Source organism: Bubalus kerabau, chromosome 1 (genome assembly GCF_029407905.1).
Source record: "Bubalus kerabau isolate K-KA32 ecotype Philippines breed swamp buffalo chromosome 1, PCC_UOA_SB_1v2, whole genome shotgun sequence".
Lineage (NCBI taxonomy): Eukaryota > Metazoa > Chordata > Mammalia > Artiodactyla > Bovidae > Bubalus > Bubalus kerabau.
The window spans coordinates 249,370,458-249,394,996 of record NC_073624.1 but is presented as its reverse complement, the minus strand read 5'-3'; the positions used below and the strand labels follow the sequence as shown (position 1 = coordinate 249,394,996).

At 43.4% G+C, this 24,539-nt stretch overlaps 1 protein-coding gene across 22 annotated transcripts in view; it reads right to left on the bottom strand.

Moving 5' to 3' along the window:
• Positions 1 to 24,539, bottom strand: part of LOC129637974 (teneurin-2-like) — a 462,189-nt gene that overhangs the window by 302,867 nt on the left and 134,783 nt on the right. Inside the window, exons 1-3 of one of the 22 annotated variants that reach the window (XM_055562465.1) lie at positions 23,267 to 23,330; positions 22,486 to 22,789; positions 21,837 to 21,918 (exon numbers count right to left, since the gene is read on the bottom strand). The exons of the other annotated variants lie outside the window; for them this stretch is intronic. Coding sequence (XP_055418440.1) covers positions 21,837 to 21,852 — 16 coding nt within the window. The 5' untranslated portion in view covers positions 21,853 to 21,918; positions 22,486 to 22,789; positions 23,267 to 23,330. Of the gene's footprint in view, positions 1 to 21,836; positions 21,919 to 22,485; positions 22,790 to 23,266; positions 23,331 to 24,539 lie in introns of those variants that run through there. 22 annotated transcript variants of the gene reach the window in all.

Here is a 24,539-nt window from a genome sequence, read left to right as displayed (position 1 = left end):
TATCTATTTCTGCTTTATTGACTATGCCAAAGCCTTTCACTGTGTGGATCACAATAAACTGTGGACAATTCTTAAAGAAATGGGAATACCAGACCACCTGATCTGTCTTTTGAGAAACCTGTATGCAGGTCAGGAAGCAACAGTTAGAACTGGACATGGAACAACAGACTGGTTCCAAATAGGAAAAGGAGTACGTCAAGGCTGTATACTGTCACCCTGCTTATTTAACTTATATGCAGAACACATCATGAGAAATGCTGGGCTGGATGAAGTACAAGCTGGAATCAAGATTACTGGGAGAAATATCAATAACCTCAGATATGCAGATGACATCACCCTCCTGGCAGAAAGTGAAGAACTCAAGAGCCTCTTGATGAAAGTGAAAGAGGAGGTTGAAAAAGTTGGCTTAAAGCTCAACATTCAGAAAACTAAGATCATGCCATCCGGTCCCATCACTTCATGGCAAATAGATGGGGAAACAGTGGCTGACTTTATTTTCTGGGCTCCAAAATCACTGCAGATGGTGATTGCAGCCATGAAATTAAAAGACGCTTATTCCTTGGAAGGAAAGTTATGACCAACCTAGACAGCATATTAAAAAGCAGAGACATTACTTTGTCAACAAAGGTCCATCTAGTCAAGGCTATGGTTTTTCCAGTAGTCATGTATGGATGTGAGAGTTGGATTGTGAAGAAAGCTGAGCACTGAAGAATTGATGCTTTGAACTGTGGTGTTGGAGAAGACTCTTGCAAGTCCCTCAGACTGCAAGGAGATCCAACCAGTCCATCCTAAAGGAGATCAGTCCTGGGTGTTCATTGGAAAGACTGAGGTTGAAGCTGAAACTCCAATACTTTGGCCAACTGATGTGAAGAGCTAACTCATTTGAAAAGACCCTGATGCTGGGAACGATTGAGGGCAGGAGGAGAAGGGGATGACAGAGGATGAGATGGTTGCATGGCATCACCAATTCAATGGACAGGAGTTTGGGTGGACTCCGGGAGTTGATGATGGACAGGGAGGCCTGGCATGCTGCGGTTCATGGGGTCGTAAAGAGTCAGACATGACTGAGTGGCTGAACTGAACTATAGGCAAGTGGGTAGTTGGACTGACCTTGAATAATTACAACTTATGAACTAGGTAGATAATTCAATCTATTCCTTGAGCTTGGAAAATGTTCTTGTCACTAAAAAAACAGGAACGGTCTTCTAAAAGAAACTATAAACATTGCATGTGCTCACTGCTAATAAGGAGAATGCTTTCACTATCAATGGAAATTAAGCCATTCTAAGAACATGGTGTCACATATACTTTATATTTTGGTCTCAAGTCTTTAAACACACAAGTGCTCACATGCATGCACACACACACACACACACATCTTTAATTTTCTAAAATAAAAAATTGGTTAAAAATCTGTTTCTCAGGTTCGATCTAACCTCTTCGTATTTCTTTCTTAAAGCTATGATGCCTAAGTTTTCGATGCTAACAAATGCTATATGACAGGGCCACCGATTTACTGCTCTGCACCCTTTTTAATTATGGATGGATGAAGGAAAATTTCACTGAGGAAAACAATAAATCACCAGTGAAATTATTTGTTAGTTGAATGAGCTGTATAAACAGTTGGCTTCAGGGCAGAGATTCGTCTGGCATCTTTTAAGTTATCCCATTTTTTCCTCTCTATTTCCACATTAAAAGCAGGACTGGGCCTTGCTGGAATCAGCTGGGGATATTGATGGCTCTGAAAAGAGGAGGGAACAAATAATGACCTCAGAGATGTGAGTGCCGAATACAAATACTTTTGGTCAGCTTTTAACAATAATAGGTGTTTCCCTGGGAGCTCAGATGGTAAAGCGTCTGCCTACAATGCGGGAGACCGGGGTTCGATCCTTGGGTTGGGAAGATCTCCTGGAGAAGGAAATGGCAACCCACTCCAGTATTCATGCCTGGAAAATCCCATGGACTGAGGAGCCTGGTGGGCTACAGACCATGGGGTCACAAAGAGTCAGACACGACTGAGTGACTTCAATTTTAATAATAATGAAGACAATAGAGGTATACTTCATTTTACTGTACTTCACAGACATTGCATTTTGTACAAATTGAAGGTTCGTGGTAACCCTGCATTAAGCAAGTCTACAGAGACATTTTTCCGGCAGCATTTGTTCACTTTTGTCTTTGTGTCAAGTTCTGGTGATTTGTGCAATATTTTAAACCCTTCACCAGCAAAAAATGATTGCAACTTGTTGCAAGCTCAGATGATAGCTTACAGTTTTTAGTAATAAATTATTTTAAACTTAAGGTATGTACATTGTTTTTTTAAAGACATAATGCTATTTCACACTTACTAGACTACAGTGTAAATATATCTTCTATATGCACTGGGAAACCAAAAAATCATAAAACTCACTTTACTGCAATACTCACTTTATTGTAATGCTTTGGAACTGAATTCACATCTCCACAGCATGCATGTACTCAGAAATCCTTATTGACAGTGTACTGTATGCCTAAGTCATTTCATTTAATTCTAACAACAACCCTATTTCCCTCATCAACAGCACCACCTTTAACCTAGAAAGTGGCAAATCAAATCTAGAATTCAAGCCAGTTTATGACTCCAAATTTTGAGCTCTCAGCTATCAAGTGTCTAAAAATTTATTCCAAGGAAACCATACTCTCTCAAAAAAGTCTTTGTTTATTATTTAAACTTTAAAAAGAAAGCCCAAATTAGCGCTGGAAACCCTGGTTTGTAATGTTATCTTAAACCTCTACAACATTCTTTCTGTTTAGTTGATGAAGGAAGGAGATTTTCCAAGGCCTCTTCAAGGAAAGCAAGTTTGATACAAAGTCCGCAAAGTACCAGCTGAGATGAGAACCACAGAAAAATGGGCTACAGCTGGAGTTTCTTGGGGACATGACAGAAATAAGAGTAGTAAGAGTTAGTTTCAACTTGAAAGTGTGGGCTGTGTCAGGACTGACAACTAACTGTTGCTATTTTTATAAAAATGTCTCCATCCGAGTCACCAGCAGATGCTGAGCCCTGGAAGCTTCTATGTAGGAATTCATTTAGCACCTACCCTCCCCTGATGTCCCTGCCGAATGTATCTCAAAAGTTATGAAGAATCGTGGCCACCTGGAATGGATTCACAGCTATAGTACGGACAGTTTCCCAGTTGAGGACACATAACTAGGCTCAGACTTGCTCAGTCCCGCAGATGGGCTGCCCCGCAGTGACTCTCATAAAGATTTCAGCTGGAACCTTTGTTAAAGGTACTTCAATGGACCCTCAAGCTCCCAACTTTGGAAAGAGATTTGAGTCATCAGATATTCTCACTGAAACTGCTATTTCTGTGGCTCCTTATGTATCATTAAGTATCAGGTTCCTCATCAATATATTGATTAGACATTGCTTAATGCTGGACCCTATGAACTTGGGTGGGGAGAAGTGCTTGTGAGTTGGTATTTTGCACTAGACCTCCAGTGTATGTTTCTGATGGGCATTTCCTAATTCCCTCACTTCTCATCCAGTGCAAGTTCTTAAAGGGCTTCCCAGGGACTCGTCAAGGGGGCCGAATCAAGGACTAGAAGGAGGAAGACGAGGTGTCTGGGGCAGTTTTGCTAATGGCTCCCTATGCTGTTCTGAGACACAAGTGATTCCTTCCCACCTATGGCAAATGTGTTAGGGCCAAACAGTGGTGGTCAGACCCAACCCTCCTTTCTGTAGATCCTGAAGTAGTTGTGTGTTTGGGGCTAGACTCTGTTGTTTTTCTTGCACTGACAACCTACTGGCTTGGAAGCAGCACTATCTCTAGAGGTTTAATGAAGCACAAACATTTTAAAATCTTGATTATGACTGTAAGAAAAAGTAGTACACTCCAAGGGGAAAATGGCCAGTGTGGGGAAGAACTGGAGTTCAAAAACACATACCCAAGCTATAAATTAATAATCAGATGAAAAAGATGTTTGACTTCACTGTTGATCAAATAAATTCAACTTTACAAAATGATGGGATTTTTTTAAGTTAGCAGCTAGACCAATATTTTAATAAAGGTGAGTGTCTAATGTTGAGGAAAGTATGGGAAATTTAGTACTCTTATATACTGCTAGGAGCATTTATAGTGAAATTCAACTTCTTGGAGGATGATTCAAGGGTATATGCAACAGCCAGGACATCTTCTCGAGGGAATTATCAGAGATGGATATGAAACGCACATCACTTTTTTGTAATGGTAAAAACAGAGAAACTAAATATCCAACAGGAGTAGAATGCTTTAGTAACCAATGGTGAATCCATATGTTGCACCATATGTAATCCTTAAAAATAATATCTTAGAAGAATATTAAATTATGTGGAAAATATAAACAGTAGTATACTTATACGTATTCATTTATGCAAAACTATACTATTTGCTATTAGTAAAATTATAGTTAATTTCCTCTATATTTCCCTTTGTACTTTTCTGAATTTAACTTAAAAAATAAACATAAATTGTCTTTGTAGTTAATGTTATTCTACGTATATTAAGATATGTACGTACCTCTACTGGGAATTCTGTCCTTTTCTGAATTCACAAAGTTAATTACACCACAAATCCTACAGGAAATGGGGCAGGACATCTTCCCTTCTTCCAGAATGTTCACACTTATTGCAATAAAGTACCAGTATAAAAGTCCTTGTTAAAATGGTTAACAGTATGACATTTTTTTTTTTTGAGGTAGTTTCCAAACAAAGTGGACAAACTCAGTGATGCAGAAATCTGAAAAAGTATCACCCCAGCGGGTCCTTAAAAAAATGTGTCACATTCATCACCATGGCTGCCACCCCAAGCTGACAATCCACCAAGTCCCAATAGTGTCTTCTGAGTTTCCAGCCTGAGTTCTCTGGGGGTGAAGCCTGGTCTGAAACCCTTCGGTGAATGGGACTGTTTGTTAGCTCCAACAGACAATTATGAAGGGCAATTAAAAATTCAAATTATGTTAATAGGCCCGAGAAAAATGACTGTTTGCAGAAATCAGTGGCAATTACCAGACATAATGGTTCCCAATTAGGCTGGAGGGGATTTTCAGTCATTCATAATTCACTATCTTAAATGTATCATAAAAAAGTAATTGTCACTTGTTAATAAAACTTACTTAAAAAACAACATAGCTGTCTTGTGCAGAAAGTAACTTGCCTCTCTTCCACATCGGTTTTTTAAAAGGTACAGTTCTTTAATTAAAAAATGTAGTACAGGATGGCTCAAAACAAAATCAAACACTGATGAATGTGTTTAAAATAAAAAATAAAGGCCTTTCTAGGTCCCCACTTGGACTTCCCAGGGGTAACTACTGTTTTATCAATTCAGCGAGCGTTCTTCCTCCAAACCACTTTTTCTCACTCCCATTAAAAAGAGGGGAGGGGGGCTTGGGGAGTGTGTTGTATTGATATTTTTAGTCAATTAAAGGTGAAAACATAAAAACATTATCTGGCTGCTTCTGTCATGTTTATTTTTCTCCCAAGGTTTTTGAGTTTTTATTTTCATATTCACGTGCAGCTTTCTTTACCCCTAGGACTGGAGGCAGCATCCATGCATGTCCTTACAATTCTATTCTCAGGCAATGCCATTTGCTGTATGAATCTCACTGCACGTGGGATGTGATTCAAGGACTCTGACCAGTTGGTTCTGAGCTGAGCTTTATCCCTGGTGCTTCAGGGAGAACCAAAAAAAAAAAAAAAAAAAAAAAAAAAAACAAACAAAAAACAAAAAACTAAAAGAAGCAAGAGAGAAGGAGGAGGGGGTAGGGGAAGGGCAGAGGGTAACTCTTGAATAAAGGCTGAAAGGAATGGGTGTTTCTCTCGCTGAGTAGCCATCCTATCATGCCTCTTTTGTCTTCTGCCATGGATCCTGCTTAAAGAATAACAGCTGCATTTTCAATTTTCTTGCCCAACCTGGGATACTTTGCTACAGCTTCAAGTCTCAAACTGCAGCGCTGCAGCCAACAGAAAGATGGAAGCAAAGATACGAATGAGCTCTCCCTGTCCCCATGCAATGAAAGTTTCAATCTGGTGAGTCACAGTTCAACAATATTTCCAAAAACTTCTCTAAAAGGAAGCTCCCGGATGCTCTGAGCCAGGCACTTTATAGACATGACCTTACTCCATTTTCACCATCCCCCTATGAAGAGGGCATTTTTATATCCCCACGTCACAGGTGACAGCCCTGAGACATCAGAGACGGTCCACACCAGGAAAGTGACACCAAGGGGCAGTGCTGACATTCGAACGCAGCTGTTTCTTCATCCGAAGTCTGCGTATTCCCCTCAACACCCCATCTTTCTGTTAACATTCTACGGACACAACTCACAACTGTGAGATGTCACAGTTGATGACATCTCAACTTATGACGGCCCTGTCTGTCCTTCATGCTCTCTACTCCATTGACCAGTAAACCATCTCAGACACAGTGAAGACCATGACATCAGCTACACATACACAAATGATCCCCTTCTTGAACATTTCTCAGAAGTACTTGGAGCGGGCAACTTGCTTTGAGATACTAGGAAAGCAGGCAAGCACCTCCAGTGCCCTTCATTGCACCCAGTCTTCACAGCAGGTAAACCCGCTTTTAGGTTAAGGAACCTCCATACATTACATATTATGCTCTGCCCATGGCTGGCTGCCCCCTGTCATTCCCATTTCAGTTCAAAGTTTATCTTCCAGAAATGCTTTCCCTTCCTTCCGTCTAAAGCAGAGGATATAAAGTAACTGTTACTCTCTATCGCACCCTCTTATTTCACTGTGTTTCAAACATCACTCACGCTCTGTTTTTGCTTGTTTTTTTATTGGTTTACCTGCTTCTCTCTGTCTCCGTTTACTGGAATGTCAGCTTCAGGAAAGTGGGGTATTTGTTTGATGTCTTTATGACTGTATCTTTACAGTAAACACAGTGCCAGGCACACAAAAATGAGACCCGCTGGAACCTAGGACCTGGGGCCATTTGCAGCAGTACTTACACCTGGACAAACACCTCCTTGAGCGACAAAACACAAAGAAACTCTAAGGGACTGAAAATAACTGAGTGCATGTGCAGTTGGGGAAATTATGGACAAGATACAAAGAGACCAGAAAACCCAAGTGATACTCCTGAAAAGCTGGGAGCAAAAGCAGGGTTAAAGTGTGAAAGGGAAAGTGTCAGTCGCTCAGTTGTGTCCCACCCTGTGACCCATGGACTGTAGCCTGCCAGGCTTCTCTGTCCATGGCGTTTCCCAGGCAAGAATACTGGAGTGGCTCGCCATTCCCTAATCCAGGATCTTTCCCATCCAGGGATTGAACCTGGATCTCCTGCTTTGCAGGTGGATTCTTTACCTTCTGAGCCATCAGGGAAGCCCTAAAAGCAGAATGTCAGGAGGAAAAACAGGGTACTGCGCATGCCTGCTGCACACACCACCAAGGGGTGGGCAAACCACCTAACCCGCCCCTCTGGTCTGATCCCTGGACGTACCTTTACCCTCATCCCACATAAGGAACCAGCTCAACCCTCCTCAGCACGTGAGCCAGTGAGCAAGGAAAACTATTACTTGTTTTTGCTCTCCCCCTGCTGTAGCAGGGGCCCCAGAAAAGCCTTGCCTGTTTCTTATCTGGCCTCCTATCAATTTTTATTGATTATAAAGACTGAGAACCCTGGTCACTAACAGAAATATGTCAAATGAATGAATACATGTTTATAAACTCAAGCATCTATCTTCATGAATGGTTGAGGTATGGGCTTTTAGATGTGGGACTTTCATCTGTAAGAGTCCTAGGAAACAGGAGCAATTTGGTCATTAGTAGGATATCACCTGGAGTTCATGGAGATAGAGCTGAGCAGACAGACAGCGGTGTGGAAAGGAAGGGGAAACAGTGAGCCTCTTTTACTCTGCACCATACTGAGGTGGACTAGAGATCTCAGCATCTCAGAGTGGCAAAAGAAAGCATCACCATCACTTCAGGTGGCGACAGACTGGCTGGACCCCATGGATGGCACCTTTACAGTGGGGTTGCAGCTCCGTTTCTGGTCTGGAGTGCTTTTTTCTTCATTAGCAACGTTTCACGCTGTCAGCTCAAGGCTACTGATCAGGTAAAGACTATGAGGTGATTTGGCTTAACTGGTCAACATGAGGAGACGAGCTCTGGATGGACACCATGAGACTTTCATCACTAGAATTTACTGTGGGGTGGGATCTGACTGCAAACACTACACACTCCGGGGCCAGGGTCCATTCACACTTTGTGTGTGATTCTGTTTTCCTTTGGATTTGGAAGACTGAGGAAGTTTTCACCACCAAAGCACACACTTCCGAGTGCTCTGAGTCTTAAGTCCCTTGAGTATTTGATTCTATCACTTGTCTGAATTGCTTTTCCTTGTACAAAAGTGTTCTGTACCTGACTTACAAAGTAAGGGTGATTAATTCTATTTCTATATTTTTTAAAATGTTTCAGTGATATTTGTGGAACAATTTTACAATGAACTGTTTAAAAGGAATTATTATTACTATAAAGTAATACATGCTATTGGAAACTGTAGCAATAAAGAGGAAAGAAACTTGTTTCTCAGCCCCAACACTTCTGCTTCATGGGCCACTCCTTCTAGTCAACCTGCTTTCTAGATATAAACACTCTGGTTTGTTGTACGTCCAGCAGTATTCGTTGCATGTCCAAAAGCTTAACAATTGGCTTTCCAGAAAAAAAGTTCTGGTTTATAATAGCATTTGCTTATTTCTGTGGGGTCAATACATCCACCATGTGCAATTTTCAGCTGCAGTTTTGATGGAATCGGGAAAGGCTGTTACATAATCAACTCTACATGACAATCCAAGCCAGCTCCAGAACACTACAGCATGCTCCTTCCACATTATCTGCGCTTCTTTCCCTTCCCCTCTCCTTCCCTCCCTCCATTCCTCCCATTCTCTCTCTTTTCCTTCTCTCCATCATTCCTTTGTCTATCCACGTGTACCTGCAACATGAACAGACATGCATGAGTCAATATCTAACATACACACTGTGCATTCTAGTCTGTGAGTTTCTCTTTTTCACCTGGTATATTACAGCTCTGTATTTTGAAAAGTTCTGGACCCTCCTTGTAACTGGAAACACCCTGTTAGCTCAACAGCGAAGCAGAGCATCACCTGGTCTACAGATGAGCCTGTGAGCATGCGTGTGCCCACACACTGGCTGTCTTCTATCTGTTGTAAAAGGGAGTAATTCATCACCGGGCAGCAGGTTCTGCTCAGATGGTTTATTGTCCTGACCTCATTAAAAGCATGTAATCCACGCAGTGCCGTAAATCCATGCCTCTAAATACTTTCCTCTTTATTTTTTTAATACTGCACACATGAAGGGAAAGGTTAAAGCCAATTAAAAGAGATACAAATACCATTATTACTGCCCTGACAAACAGTTAGTTATTGGATTTGGTCATTCTACTTTAGAAAGCCATTATTTTTGTTCCTGAATGAATTAGTAATCAAGCTGTTTATTGACTTGTCTCATCACTGAGACACTAAATTTTTTTTGGGGGGAGGGGGTCCATTCTCTGTCTCAATTGGCATCATTCCTCCACACATAAAAATTACAGACAACTTAAGGTCTACGCACAAACAATAACAGCACAGCTGTGTGTGGAAACCCACATATGGACGGATGATCATTTTCACTGTGTCCAGGAAGGGGAGAGACACTAAGTTCATTCTTATGCAACGAAGAGTTGTTCCTGTTGTTGTTGTTGTTTTCCCCTCCCATTAAGGCTATTATATGCTACTGACAGATGCTTAAAAGCATTTAGAGCTGAAAGAACTGTTAGGAAAATTGCTGCAAAAGGATTGACAAATGATGATCTTTCTGTCCACAAGGTTCTTATTTGCTGTGCAAAATGGACCAAAAGAATAAAGAAAAAGGAAGAATCATTAATCTAGAAACTGGGTATTGTTTTCTGACACGAGTTCATATTTTCCATTGCATTTGGCCGAAAACGTGACTCTATTTATGAAAAGCCTGCAGTACTCTCACTGTGTAAGACTTTTTTTGGGTGTTCCTCGGTCACTTGTCTCTCTCTTTCATTTCTCTGTGAGCATGATGTGGGGCCCATAGGATGTGGGATGACCTGAGGATGTACTGGAGGGGATCTGAAATATGACCGCCTTGTTTATTTAATTGTCCATCCACAGTATTTTGTAAGACTCAGTGCTAACCACTGTTTCAGAAGAAACTCATCCTCACACCCTCACATCCACTAGAATTTATACCTGATTCGTGTTAAGTGGTCTATCATTTCTCTTAGCATCTCGCTGTTCCCTCCTATGAGAGGTCAAAGTCAAGAACTTAAAAAGGAAAACTTGGAGAACACTACAGAACTATACTTTCAAAGGCGAGAACAGAAGCATACACATTCATAAGGAAACCTTAAACAAGACAGAGAGAGTATAACAGGGAAGAACAAATATGACTCCATACTGGACCTGCTTCTTTTACTTTAACCTTTGTATTCTACTGTTTTTTTGCTACAAGTTAAGAATGCCACCAATAGCCTAACATATACAGGAGAGCCTATTCTCAAGGTTCTGGCTTTAAAGGTATAATACTTTTCCATTCTTACAGAGATAAAAAGTTGCAGAATAGAGAATATTTGACTTGTTGGAGGTTTATAGGAACATCAGGACCTGACCTTTGTAAACAGCTGCAAAAACAAAGGACTCAGATACCAAGAAGTTTGTACCAACCAACCACACCCCTCCTCTTTCAGTATAAAAGAAGCTTGAATTCTAACTCCGTTAAGATGATTCTAGTGGGCACTAGTCCACTATCTTTCTTGGTCTGCTCTTTCTGAACACAGTTCTTACTCCTTGCCCCAACAACTCGTCTCTCAATTTATTGGCCGTTGTGTGGTGAGTGGTGTGAACCTGGACTCAGTAACAAGAGCATGAAATATTTTTAACTTAGGGGATAAAACCATAGAAACAGTAAAGAGTATTTTCTATATCATCCGTCCTCTGGAAAGGCTAGAAGAGGGGTTCTTAAAGTGCGTTGCCTGGACCAGCAGCATTACCATCATCTGAGAACTTCCTTAGAAATGCAGATTTGAGGACCAACTCCATACATACAGAATTAGAATCTCAGGTTGGGGCCCATTAATCTTATTTGAACAAGCCCTCTGGGGGTTTCTGATGCCTACTCAAGTTTAAGAATCCGTATTCTAGGGAACACAGTTTTCCCGCCCGCGTAGCCAGTGATAATCTTCCAAAAGCAAGTCGACCAAGCACTCCTGCAGCCGCTTCCACGCTGTACCACACACTGCAACCCTTACACAGATTTGTTCACACAGCCTGCTCTCCTACTAGACTCCTTGAGGCCACATGCTGTATCTGACTCACTTCTTTATTCACAGTGTCCAGCCAAGGGCCTAGACCAAAGCAAGTGCTTAGGACATCAATCACAAACGAAATGGCTAGATAAATCCCAATGAATGAAAAATAAAACAATGGAAGTATGCAAATTCATTCAAGTTATTAGTTCTAACTTGATACATGACATCCACATCTAAGTAAAAATAACATTTTGTTTCCTTCAAAAAAGAAAGAGGGAAGAAAAAGTGGTCACAGGAACATTCTCAAGCAACTTCTAATGGGTTCACTGTTTATCCTCCTGAGGAAAGCAAGAAATAATTGAATACTTCTCAAACTAATAGCCTCTTGTAAAGTGGTTCTGAATATTCTTAAGATGGCTTCACATTCGGACAGGGCCCATCTGCCCATCTGATGACAGACACTGTCAGATTGAAAGTTAACTAAATATGTATGTGTTAGCCACTCAGTCATGTCCGACTCTTTGTGACCCCATGGACTGTAGCTCGCCAGGCTCCATGGAATTCTCCAGGCAAGAATACTGGAGGGGGGGTAGCCATTCCCTTCTCCAGGGGATCTTTCCAACCCAGGGATTGAACCTGGGTCTCCTGCATTGCAGATGGATGCTTTACTGTCTGAGCCACCAGGGAAGCCCCTATCTAAACACGGGCAATAATAAAACCACAAGAACTACCATTTAGTCCCTTGGTACTCCAATCTCCCAGTATGTGGGAAGGTGGAGGGAAGTTCTTGGAAAGAGGAGATACCTTGATACCATTCTGATTGCTTCTCTGAGGAAATGAAAGACCTGGAGCATGGAGTCTCCAGCCCTTCGTAGCTTTCACTGACACTCTAAAGTGAAAGTGAAAGTCGCTCAGTCATGTCTGACTCTTTGCAATCCCATGGATATACAGTCCATGGAATTGTCTAGGCCAGAATACTGGAGTGGGTAGCCTTTCTCTTCACCAGGGGATCTTCCCAACCTAGGGATTGAACCCAGGTCTCTTGCATTGCTCATTCTTTACCAACTGAGCTATCAGGGATGCTGACACTCTAAAGGTGTTCTATTTAGCCTGTATCTTCTACCATGTATCTGCTGCCATGGGATTTACCACAGCATTGCATACAATATGATCAAGGCCTACTTTATGAAAATGTCCTATGCCTGCCTTTATGTGGCTATGGTATCAGATCACCTGGGTTCTAATCCAGGTTCCAATATTTTCCGGCTTCTTTAGCTTCTTCTGATTCTCAGCTTCCTCATCTGCAAAATGGGAACAACTGTGATCCCTGAGAATTAAATAAAAAATTTACATATATACATAATTCACATAGAAAGCATACCTATTTATCTAATGAGCCAAATATCTGACACATAAGCACTTAATAAATATTAGCTATTATAATTAACTAATATTATTATGCATTCTGTGCTACCCAGGACTTCTTAAATCGAAATCCATGGGTCTCTAGAGATCTATGAAATGGACAAAAATGTGTCCATGAGCTCCCTGAAATAATCTGCAAAACATCTCACGTTTGTCCATATTCCTTTTCTCTGAGCATATGGCCCAAAAGTTTAATCACATTCTCAATGGGATCCATGGCTTCTAAATTTTAAAAACAAAAAATTCACGGTGTTGGGGATTTTAGGAGCCAGACCATATTCCCTATAAGCTGGCAAACCAGAGAACTGAGATAGTTTCTCAAAGGTGGTATCTTCCTCTAGGGCGTGATGTTTAGAACTGTGATCTCCATTTCTAATTCCACATGATGTGTGTTTATTTTTCTTCTTTCACTTCATAACAGGAAATAGCATTTCAAATGCATTCCACCACGAGGACAGACAGTTAATTTTCACCTCCAACACCCCCAAGATTTAAGAAAATAAGAGCGCTTCAATCCACCGCTCCTGACCTGCCAAATACAATGTTCTCAGCAGCAGCCACAGTTAGTCTTAAGTGCTCTTCCGTTTCTGATGAGTTTCTCTTGATGCTATCAGCTTGGGTGACTGTGTAAGCAAGGCAGATGTGCAGAAACAACACTGGATCATGAGCCAAGAGCACTAGGGTTTGTTCTTGAACCCAGTCCTGACCCCCTCCCTAACTTGAGCAAGTGGCTTCTCCTCTCACCTTCTCTGATTACTTACTGATCAATCTCTATAAATGTTCTACAACTTTTTGTCTCTACTAAAGACCCAGATTTAATACTGACATGGCTATATTAGGCTGCCATTTTTATATCAGCTGACTAAGAAGGATTTAATCACAAAAAGAAAGTTACCTTCTCCTTTTGAAAATTTGAAAAAAAATTTTGTTTCACCTATTTGTCAATCTATGTGGATAGACAGATAGATGAAAAATACCATTTATTCTGGCTACAGACAGCAAATGCTGTACATATGAATTCAAAGACCCATTAAACAAATATTTATTCAGTACTTATTAAATGTCAGTTACTTGAATACGATTGGGGATAGAGCATCAAACAAGAACAGTTGCTGTCTTCACGGACATGATGATAGTGCCAGAAAATGAAAACGACTGAACACACACATGTGTCTAACGGTGGCTCAGACAGGGAAGAATCTGCCTGCAGTGCAGGAGATCTGGGTGCGATCCCTGGGTTGGGAAGATCCCCTGGGGGAAGGCAGGGCAACCCACTCCAGCATTCATGCCTGGAGAATCCCATGAACAGAGGAGCCTGGCAGGCTCCAGTCCATGAGGTCACAAAGAGTCAGACACAACTGAGCAACTAACACAATATGTGCTGCAGAGGATAAGCTAGATCCTGAAAAGTTCCATGGGGGAGAATGAATGAGATTAAGCCGCCAGGGACAGCATATGAGCTGAGAGCTGGTAGTGGCCGACCGCACAAAGAAGCGACAAACCTTGGTGGCAAAGAGGAGACCTCAAGTTAGCAAGACCCAGGGCAAGGCCCTAGACCTCCTTTTGACTCATTTCCTTGTCTATAGAATGGAGCTGATAAGGAGATTGATTTAGTCCATCAGACTGTTGTGAGGATTAAATGAGCTGGTAAGGAAAATTTGTTTGGGGATGGAGCCTAGCATTGTACTAATAAAGTAGTATAAAATAAACCTCAGACCAAGGTAAAAGCACATGCTAAGGCCCTGGGGTGGGCAAGAGCTGGGTATGTTTTAGAAACTGCAAAAAGGCTGGGCCTCTTGGGTGAAACATAAATGGGAAGGTGGAGGAAACTGAAGCTGGGGGATGCTGAATCCCATGCCAAGCTCAATGCCAAGGAAGTGAAGAGTTTTGCCATGTCCCCAGTGGACCTCTGAAGTTCATTGCCCCAAACTTAGAATATTACTGTCTCTAACTCACCTTTTGTATAGTTCTCTAATTCAACAATTCTATGAAATACCTCCTTCCTCAAAGGGAACAGTTTCTTTAGGTAAGAAGTTTTAAATAAAGAACCCCTGTTTCATTCATGCTCATTAAACTGTTTCCTCCCCCCCACCTAGATCCCTGCAATAATAAATATAATTATATCCATCTTTAATGACTTTAGTTTCTTGAGCTGCAGGTGCTGGAATACTGTATTTATTAACATATTTTAAGCCCTTTAAAAAGACTGCATTAATTCCTATGATAATTTGGTACCCATAATACATTCTCTGTTCTGAATAGATGTTAATCACCACAGAATGACTGATTTGCCCGTGTAGGAGCTGAGCCGTGCTCTAACTAGTAGCTAGTAACTTTTTAATTCAATATTGTCACTGAAACTCTTGATTAAAATTTAGTCGCCATAATTGGCCTTGCCCCCCTGCCAGCCCCGCCCTCTGAGGACTCAAAGCAAGAGCGAACAATTGGATTCTCTGCCACCAGAGATGAATGAGATAGTTTTGAGTGTTTGCATTTCTGGTAATACTCTGCTTGGGAAAAAAAAAAAAAAGTTCTGCTATGGCCAGTTATTTTGAACCATTTCGGGTCTGTGAGCAGTAAGAAAGATGGTGACTGCAGAGAAACAGACACCAACCCAAAAGCCTGCATGGAGGAAGCTAGCAGGACCACCTCCCTGCCCCCCACAACTCCTTCTGTCTTGAACAGGAGGGACGTCCCTAACTTGTGTCAATTTCTGTGTGGTGGGCTGGGGTGTGTTCTGCCAGAATCTCAGCGCCCTGCCAAGTTCAAGTGAAATTCTTCCTCTTTCTTTGGAAATAAAAGCAACAATCCCATCATAAAATTTGGAGGAAAATCAATGCGGACACCCAAAGAAACAACCATTGCACATGCCCAGTTCTGAGATAACATCCCACTGAATCACATAAGAGGGATCAGAGAGACACCAAGATGACCCCTCACTTACCTGGAGCTCAGAGAACTTTGGAGGAGGAAATGGCAACCCACTCCAGTATTCTTGCCTGGAGAATCCCGTGGACAGAGGAGTCTGGTGGTCTATAGTCCATGGGGTCGCAAAGAGTCAGACATGACTGAGCACAGCGCAGCAGAGAACTTTAACTCGCTCAGGGTCACACAAGGGGCCAAGCATCAGAGTCTGGACTCTTACTCAGCCACACTGCCTCTATAATCAATATGTCAATCAACTGGCCATGGGGGAAGGGCATTGAAAAGCACAATGAAATACATAACACACTGTTGTATGTCTGAAAAACTCTTATTTAAAACAAGAACCTAACAGCTTTCCCTTTCTGGTGGCTTAGAGGTTGGTGATGGGAAGTGGTATTATTCAGCTCTTCAAGGAGCTATCTCTCTCTCTGATTGTCTTCCTCCAGCAGAATCTGCTGAGATAGGGAGAGAGGCCAAGCGAGGAACAGACTGGCTTCTGTCTGCAAACATCATGCCAAGGGCACTGGCTCTGGAGGCAGAGGTAAAGACTGCTGACCTGCTCTGCATAAGCATAATGGGAGAAACACTGAATTTCTGGTCAGTTAGGAAAGAGAGAGACACAGCATGGAGCTTGGTGGGCAGGTGGAGTAGGTAGACAGATCATTATTGACTTCGCTTCCTAGAGCTTCAGCGACTGTTTAAGAAGGGGGTGTGTGCTAATGCTTCAGTCATGTGCAACTTTTTCATGACTCCATGGACTCTAGTCCTCCAGGCTCCTCTGTCCATGGGATTCTTCAGGCAAGAATACTGGAGTGGGTTGTCCTGCCCTTCTCTAGGGCGTCTTCCTGACCCAGGGATTGAACTCATGTCTCCTGTGTCTCCTGCATTGGCAGGCAGGTTCTTTACCACTAGCTCCACCTAGGAAGCCCTAAGAAGGGGAGAGTGGGCACGAGTGTGTGTGTGTGTGTGTGTGTGTGTGTGCACGCATGTGCGCACATGCTTAATCTCTCAGTCATGTCTGACTCTTTGCGACCCTATACATTGTAACCAGCCAGGCTCCTCTGTCCAAGGGGCTTCTCCAGGCAAGAATACTGGAATGCGTGGAGGGCATAAAATATTCCAAAGTCTATTTTATGGCCAGCAGATGCAATCCTTCAGTGTACTCTGCTCAGAGGTCTTGGGCGGCTGACTGTGTTTGCCCGTGTGTGTGTTCGCCAGGTTGTGATGCCTTTTCTGTACGTGCCAGGAGAAAGGGGCCAAATTCTACAAGTGGATTGATATGAAGCGGAAAGAAAGGAACTCGTGCCGGCACTGTGATAGGCCAGGCCGCTGGACCCTGAGACTCTGGGCCGTGGGTGGCAGGCCTGGGTAAGGAAATGAGAGCAGGAGCCCAGGGAACCCGGGAATGCACAGCAGTTGTGGCTGGTTTGCGGGACTAGGGTCTGAGCTGATATCTTGGTCAAATTAAAAAAAAATCATTATTATTTTCACAGAGTTGAGAAGTATTGCTCTCCACTCTTCAGACAGATAAATTAGGGCAGGGAGGGGTCAGTCACTCGAAAAAATTCACATGTCAGCACCCATCCTTAAAAGCAGCCAGAGAGCCAGGGCCCAGGCCTGGGTTGCTCATCGCTGGCCCAGCTCTTAACACCCAGGGAGCCCTGACAATTCGGGAGGCAGAGCCTGCGGGATGATGGACGGGCTCCTCTGGCTGGTCTCTCCTGCGATACACAGCTGACAGACTGGCACGCATCCCAACCTGGGGCCAGATGCAGGTCAAGTGGTAGCAGGGAGTCAAGGTCAAGGCAATCACCGGCAGCCTCCTTCCCACCACCTCACTCAGTGGGGGCTGCATTCTCAAAAGATAGCGCAGAACCCGCGAGGGCTCTCTAACAGCAGTGGGAGCTTTTCTGCCATGACTGGAGGGTAGAGAGTTCTGCTGCTGATGAGAAGATACAAAAAACTGAATACAAAGGAAAAATGCCCCCAAACCTCCTATAGCATGGGCTAAGCACCTGTGTGCGTGCTCAGTTGGGTCTGACTCTGTAATCCCCTGGACTGTAGCCTGCCAGGCTCCTCTGTCCATGGGATTCTTCAGGCAAGAATACTGGAGTGGGTTGCCATTTCCTTCTCCATGGGCTAAACACAAAGGCCCTCATTAGCTGAGACAGGCTGACTGTGTATGTCTTTATTCATGAGGTCAGCATTTCAACCCAGATTTCTGATTCCACCTCCAGGAGCTTTGACTCCGTGAAGGAAACTGCACACACCCATGACTATATAAATACCTGCAAAGCACAGGTAAACATAGATATATGTATTTTGACCCTCTGCCCCATAACCAGAATTTCAAGTGAGAGCACTTGAAAGTTAGAGAATTTTGGAGACACTGTGTCTTGAAACACACTGTTTATGTATATGGAAACACGTCTCTCTAAACTCCTTTCAGATTGAAAGCTAGTTGGATTTGAGCCGGAGGGTGAAATCTCTTTGTAGGCATCCTCTTGTTCACATGTGGAGGATGCCAGCTAGCAGCCCCCAGGCTCCATCTGGGACCTTTGCATTTAATTGTTTGGTTCACACGGTGGCAGCCGGTGCAATTTTTTTTTAAGTTGAATTAGGAATGGAAATTGCAAAGCTCAAGAGTTCTCTCCTAATGCCCAGTGTCTGGCCTTCACTATGCTTACTGCCACGAACAGCCTGGCTGCTTTACACTTTTAAGAGAGTGGCCCAGACTGGAGGGTATGGAAAGCCAATAACCACGAGGGCTCCACCCACCCATCTAGTCCAATCCTTTGCCTTCATCGTGCCCTGTGTACCTGCCTTCCTGGACTGAGCACCTGAAGTGATCTGCCAAAGGGAAAGCGAAAGCCATTCAGTCATGTCTGACTCTCTGCAACCCCATGGGCTGTCGTCCACCAGGCAAGAATACTGAGGTGGGTTGCCATTCCCTCCTCCAGGGGATCTTCCTGACTCAGGGATCGAACCTGGGCCTCCTGAACTGCAGGCAGATTCTTTACCATCTGAGTCACCAGGGAAGCCCATGACTGGCCATTTTCAGGGCCCACAAGACCCCACTCCACGTCCTCCAAGGGAAGCTTCTGGGCTACTTCTCTTGATTAGCGGCCTCTACCAAGCCTTTCCTGTCTCCTGACCTTCTTCCTCTGCACCCATCTGGTGCCTGTGGCCATTCAAGACTTTCCTTCCTCAGCACCGAGGACTATGCATTCTGCATTTCTGTTGGCCGCCCTTCCCCATGAGACGGGAGCTCCTTCAGGCTGGGGACCACGTCTCATTTGCTTTTCCCTCCAGTGCCTGTCAGAGTGCCAGCACAGAGACGGGCCTCAAAAGAGGTGCTTTGAAGGGAAGAGAGCCACCAACGGGATGGGACGGTGGTCAGAAAGGGATTACATAGGCAGCAGGCCTCCTCGCTCTTCAGGGTGGGGTTGGGGTGTCATCAAGGCAGTCAAAGATAAGCTGCCCCCTGACCCCACTGGATCTCAGCCCTTGGACCCAAAGGCCCTCCTGGGGAGTGGGTGGTGAGTGAGCACAGGCCAACCATCCTGCCTTCCCCTCTGCCCCCACGTCAAAGTAAATAGGGCTTCCTAGCAGTCCAGGCTATTCCTTTGTACCCCCAATCCAGAATGCAACCTCCAAGAGAGTTAAAAGAAAAATCAACTCAAGAAAGTATCTGCTGCTACTTAGGAGAGGGTTAAAACAATTTTTTTTTTAAGGTTAAAAATGCTACTTGCTCTTTAGGTCAGTCACTGTTGTAACAATTTTTCTTTTGCCATATGCTCCTCTGAATTGCATTAATATGACATCTCTCGCTGAAGCATCTGGTCTCAGCCACTTCAAGGCGCACAAGGAAGCACACACATTCAGACTGAGTCTATAATAACACGGAGAGGTATTCGTACTCTTGCCATCACAAAGCCAGATACCATACTCGCAAAATTCTGTGCTGGTCGTGTTGGATAAAAACACTCCAGAAACGGGGCAAGGGATAATTCAAAGGAATGGAGGCAGAATCTGGGGGGAGGCTTTTGTATGTCTGTATATTGTGTGCATATGTGTATGTATGCATGTGTGTGTAAACACACATCTGTACGCTCTCACATATGTTTTATGAATTGCTAATCATCTTCATGGCTCAAATATAAAGTCTTCTTTTCTACTTAAAGAAACTAAACATTGAAAGCATGAGAGGAAAACAGAGCCTCACGAATCTGGACAGGGAGGTAGGGCATATCTATATTTTTGCACTTGGAAATACAAAAAGGAAAATCTTCCACCACAAGCCAAAGGCAAAGTAGCATTATCAACCACCAACCACATTTTTCCCACTAAGAAAAGGAAAAAAAAAAAATGTACTGGCAAGCAATGCCATACCAAGGATTTCTTCTTTCTCACTGGTAACAATCTTTATCAAACAGATACATTACCTTCAATTTTCCCCAAACATCACACCCCGCTTTCTTAAATAGCTCATTAAAAAAAAAAAAAAATCCAAGTGGGTTAAATAAAAAGTTTACTACGTAACAAATGAGACTGCAATATCCATTCTTTTGTTGTCCTGGAGATCCTTGTGCTCATTTTGTCAGAAGCACAAGAAGAAGAAATGCGATTGCATTTGTGCTGATGCTAAATGTTAATAGATTTGCCTAAACGCCTGCTAATAGCCCCCCTAAAATTAGCTAGACTAGTAGTGCATGCCTAATGTGGTGCTGTTTTTGTTGTTTTACTTGCATTTTTGCTTTTTTGGTGCCGCTCAGAGGGGGGAAAAGGCCCCTAAATAAAGCAAAGGTCTTTGGATGTGAAACATTTCCAAGCGTCACATGTGACTTCTGCAGAAAGAACATATATTCTTCAACTATCCCAGAGTTCTGACATTCTGTCATGAAGGTGACAAATCCTACTGCTCTAATGTTTCATTAAATTAAACATGAAATGTTTAATGTTTTGTTAAATTAAACATGAAGCTGTGACTCTGCACCCGAGAACCGGGGCCTTCTATCAAGCCCTCGCATTCCTCCAGGTCACTTTTTGGTTATAAAAGCCAAGTTTTGTTTATCGGGAGTATTATATTTCTCTCTGCAGTTAACACGTAAACTGTACTTTATCCTAATGCGCTTATAAATAAAAACCAACAAGTGACACAGTTTTTAGGTGCTTACAGCATTTCTAAAGTCAGGCCCACAGAGAACAGCTTGCAGACAGACCCTTAGCCAACTCTCTATTACAATTTTTCCCTTTCAAATATTTACCACCATGACTGAGAGTTCCAGAGTGCAGAGGTGTTACATTTTCTCAGGTCTCAAGCCCATTTCACAGATGGGCTCACGAATGGCTAAAGAATGTAAGGCTTGCTAGAAAACAGTTGAAACAGATCTGTAAGACCACAGATTTCAGGCCAAAGAAATCTCAATTAAACTGTCCCGGCCTCATGTCCTTTTCTACCGTGACAAAAACCAACAAGGTAAAAGGAGCAAGACAAAACAACAACTCTGTTTTAGGAATGTATTTCCACAAGCAGAGAGGCCCACGCAGAGGTCTTGTGATTACTGAATAAAAGTTTTGCTGGAACCCCTTAAAGCAGCAGGTAAACACACCAAGGGCACTTTTAGGAGAGTGAAATGAAGTTCAGACCAAAAAACGTCGCTCCTTTCCGACTAGTTCAATAAGATGGTTAAAAGCATAGGATCATACCACAAGTGAAATTTCCAAATGCTATTTTATAAAACACATTTGGATGATACTTTTTAAACAGAGGGGAAAAATCCCACCAACTATGTAGCAACTTCAAAAGGAAAAAAAATACTCATGTCCCAGAATGAAACTGTCTGAATATTTTTACATTTTTTCTAGTCAATTTAAGTGGGTTATACCTTAACCCACTTAAACAAGGTCCCATCATTGTCAAACCAGCAACAGCAGAAAGAACCATCTCTCTCTCTTTTTTTAAAGAACCATCTCTTAAAGGGCAAGTTGCACAGACCCTTCCAGTCCAACCAAACTTGATATCTATACTTTCTCTCTGTTGACACACCAGCTCCTATCACTGGCCAGAAACTGCAAAATAGTCTGGAAGCGGTACCACATCTTTGCTCAGGTCTCCTGCTCCCGGCTAGTTCCCCAACAGGTAGGAATATATTTGACACTTACCATTCTGCAGCTTCATGTCTGTGAGGCAAACTGAACAAATGAAATGGATCCTGCTTTAATCTTCTTTCTAGACCACAAATGCCTTAATCAAAAGGAAAGACAAAAAAAAAAAAAACAAAAACCAAAAAAAACCACAAATGTTCCCTGAGGTTCCTTCTCTCAACCCCCAGAGTATAAGCGAGGAGGAGTCATCCTTCTTTACTGAATGGCCAGAATTTGTCCCTTAATATCAACAACAGAGAATTCTTTCTAACATTTCACTACACCATCCTCCTCATCCCCCATCTCTTCCCTCACTTCTATAATTTGTACCCGAGACAAGGCTTAAGTTGTACTTTAAATCACAATCTGGAAATGCTTCAATTGGATATTTGGCTTGGCAGACCTCCTGTAAAAATCCCACGTAAAGCCACATTTGTTTCCTTCCTGCAAATGAACTGTGGCGTTTGTGGTCCCTCTGGCTCTCGCCAGCACAGACTTCGGCTTTCAATGAGCTTAAGTCTCAGGACTTCATTTGGGGTTAGCTGTCCCGCAAAGCTCATTTGGCTCTTACACCATTAAGGCGAGAGGCTCTAAAAGGCAAAGCAAGATGCTTTTAACTACGTTGGAGGGGCCAGTCATATCTTGTTAGCAACAGCTGCACACTTACCAGGCTTTCAGGGACTTCACAGAGCTGTCCTATTCCTTCTGGGATTAGGAACACAGAGTGAAATGAACCAGTCGTTCATGGGAGCTGGCCAGGCTGCGCCAGACTCTCATCTTCCTGAAATCCAGCGAGGCGGCTCCCTCCAAGGTTACTCCTCCGTCGGCTTCTCCTGGTGGAGACAGCCTGCCAAGGCCCTGGCTGCCGATTCCAAACTACTACTCAATAAAAGGATTTTAAAGGCTGTGCCGGGAGCCGGGAGCTTTAGATCCCAGTTTGGCTCTTTCTCCATCAGCATTCCTCGGCAAGCCTGCACAGAGCGAGGTATGCTACATTATTTATGTCAGCTCTAGGCTCTGGAAAACACACACTGGCATCCTGATTACTGAGAATCCTCATGGACACAATTAAACAGTTCCCACATAAATTTTTTTCACCCTCCCCCCCTCCCAGATTCAACCTCTTTCAGAGGAAACAAAAGCACTTTGAGGCGTGGTCCAGCTCACCTACTACGAGCCAAGAGAGCTCTGAAATATGGTCACAACGGCAAACGAGCTGAGAGAAAAATGACAATTTCCCTGGAGTGGGCAGAAGGCAAACTTCAGGGAGGAAGTTCAAGTAAGAGTCTGGGGAATAACCCAGCAAGTGGCCTCCCTGGGTTGAGGACACTGATGTGGAAGCAGCAAAGTGAAGGCACTACCCGAAAGCCATTTTGATGGATTCATGGAAGATTGATTTAGAATGGGCTGTTAAGGGAAGGAAGGAAGCATTTGGCAACATGACTAACCTTTCAAGCTGGATGAAGAGCAATCATGCTCCCCCACCAACTGCTCCTTGGTGCCCCATCCAAGTCACAGCCCTAGACGGGAAGACCATGGATTTAGCCAAGTAGAGCAACCATCCTGGCCTCAAGTGTCCTCTTCAGCAAAACGAACAACTCTCCAAGTTGCCGTCCACCATCTCCCTTCTTGTCAATAGCTCGGCCACACTTTCTGAAACGGGTCTCTTAGCCATGGGCAAGAAGGCGCTGCACGCAGGCACAGCTGAGGAAGGCCGATGACAGCCACTTCCTCCTCTGTAGGAGTAGCAAGAAGGCTATGCATTTCCCCCCTCCCTGTCTAGCTAGAAAGTCCCTGCTTGGCAGGCAGAGGTGACTTCACTTTGTGAAAGCCCCAGGCACCGCTTAGTGAAACCACCTTTGGCAGGACCTCACAGTGAAGTCAGTGGATGTGGGCAAGAAGTTGGCTGAGGGAAAGGCAATTGTCTCATCTAGGAACACAAGGAGAAAGGAGCAACCTGCCTCTCTCCAAAGGCTTCCTTTGAACGTGAATTCCTGTGTTGTGCCAGTTTTTTTTTTTTTTAAGTGACTGTCACTTCCAATGACTTAGTCCATCCCCACTCAGATATCTTGGGTGGAAAATTGGTGTGTGAGACGGCAACAATGTAGAGAACACAGTGTAGGTCAGTGGAGCAGAGCCGGAGCGGTCAAGCCCACTCTCTGATGCACGCAGTAGCAAAGCAATGGGGAATCTGCTCCAGCGCATGAAGAAGCAGTGCTTTCCTCAACCGTAAACAGATGAAAGGAAGCATGATAGAACACACGCACACACACTCTCACACGCACACACACTCTCACACTCACATATCACAAAATGATAAAACCCAGGCACCCAAAGATCTGATGAATGGAAAGTGTATACAAGTTGCCCGATGGGATGACTTCAAGTTGCGGTATCAGCTGCTGAGACCCAGAACACTGGGTCATCCAATCAACTGACCCTTAAGCAGGCCTTGGCCACAGAGGGTCACCACTGTGCTCCCAGCTAGAAGTGACTTCTCTTATCCTCTCCACAAAGGAATCCCACCCACATTGTACTTTCTCTTGGAAAGGACTTAGAAGCAACTAACAAGAGTGATGAGAACAGAGATGATCCCTTGGGAGAAAGGTGACTCAAGAATATCACTATTCCTCCAGGAACTAAGCAGTCATTAACACAGAGGCTGGAGAAGGCAATGGCACCCCACTGCAGTACTCTTGCCTGGAAAATCCCATGGACAGA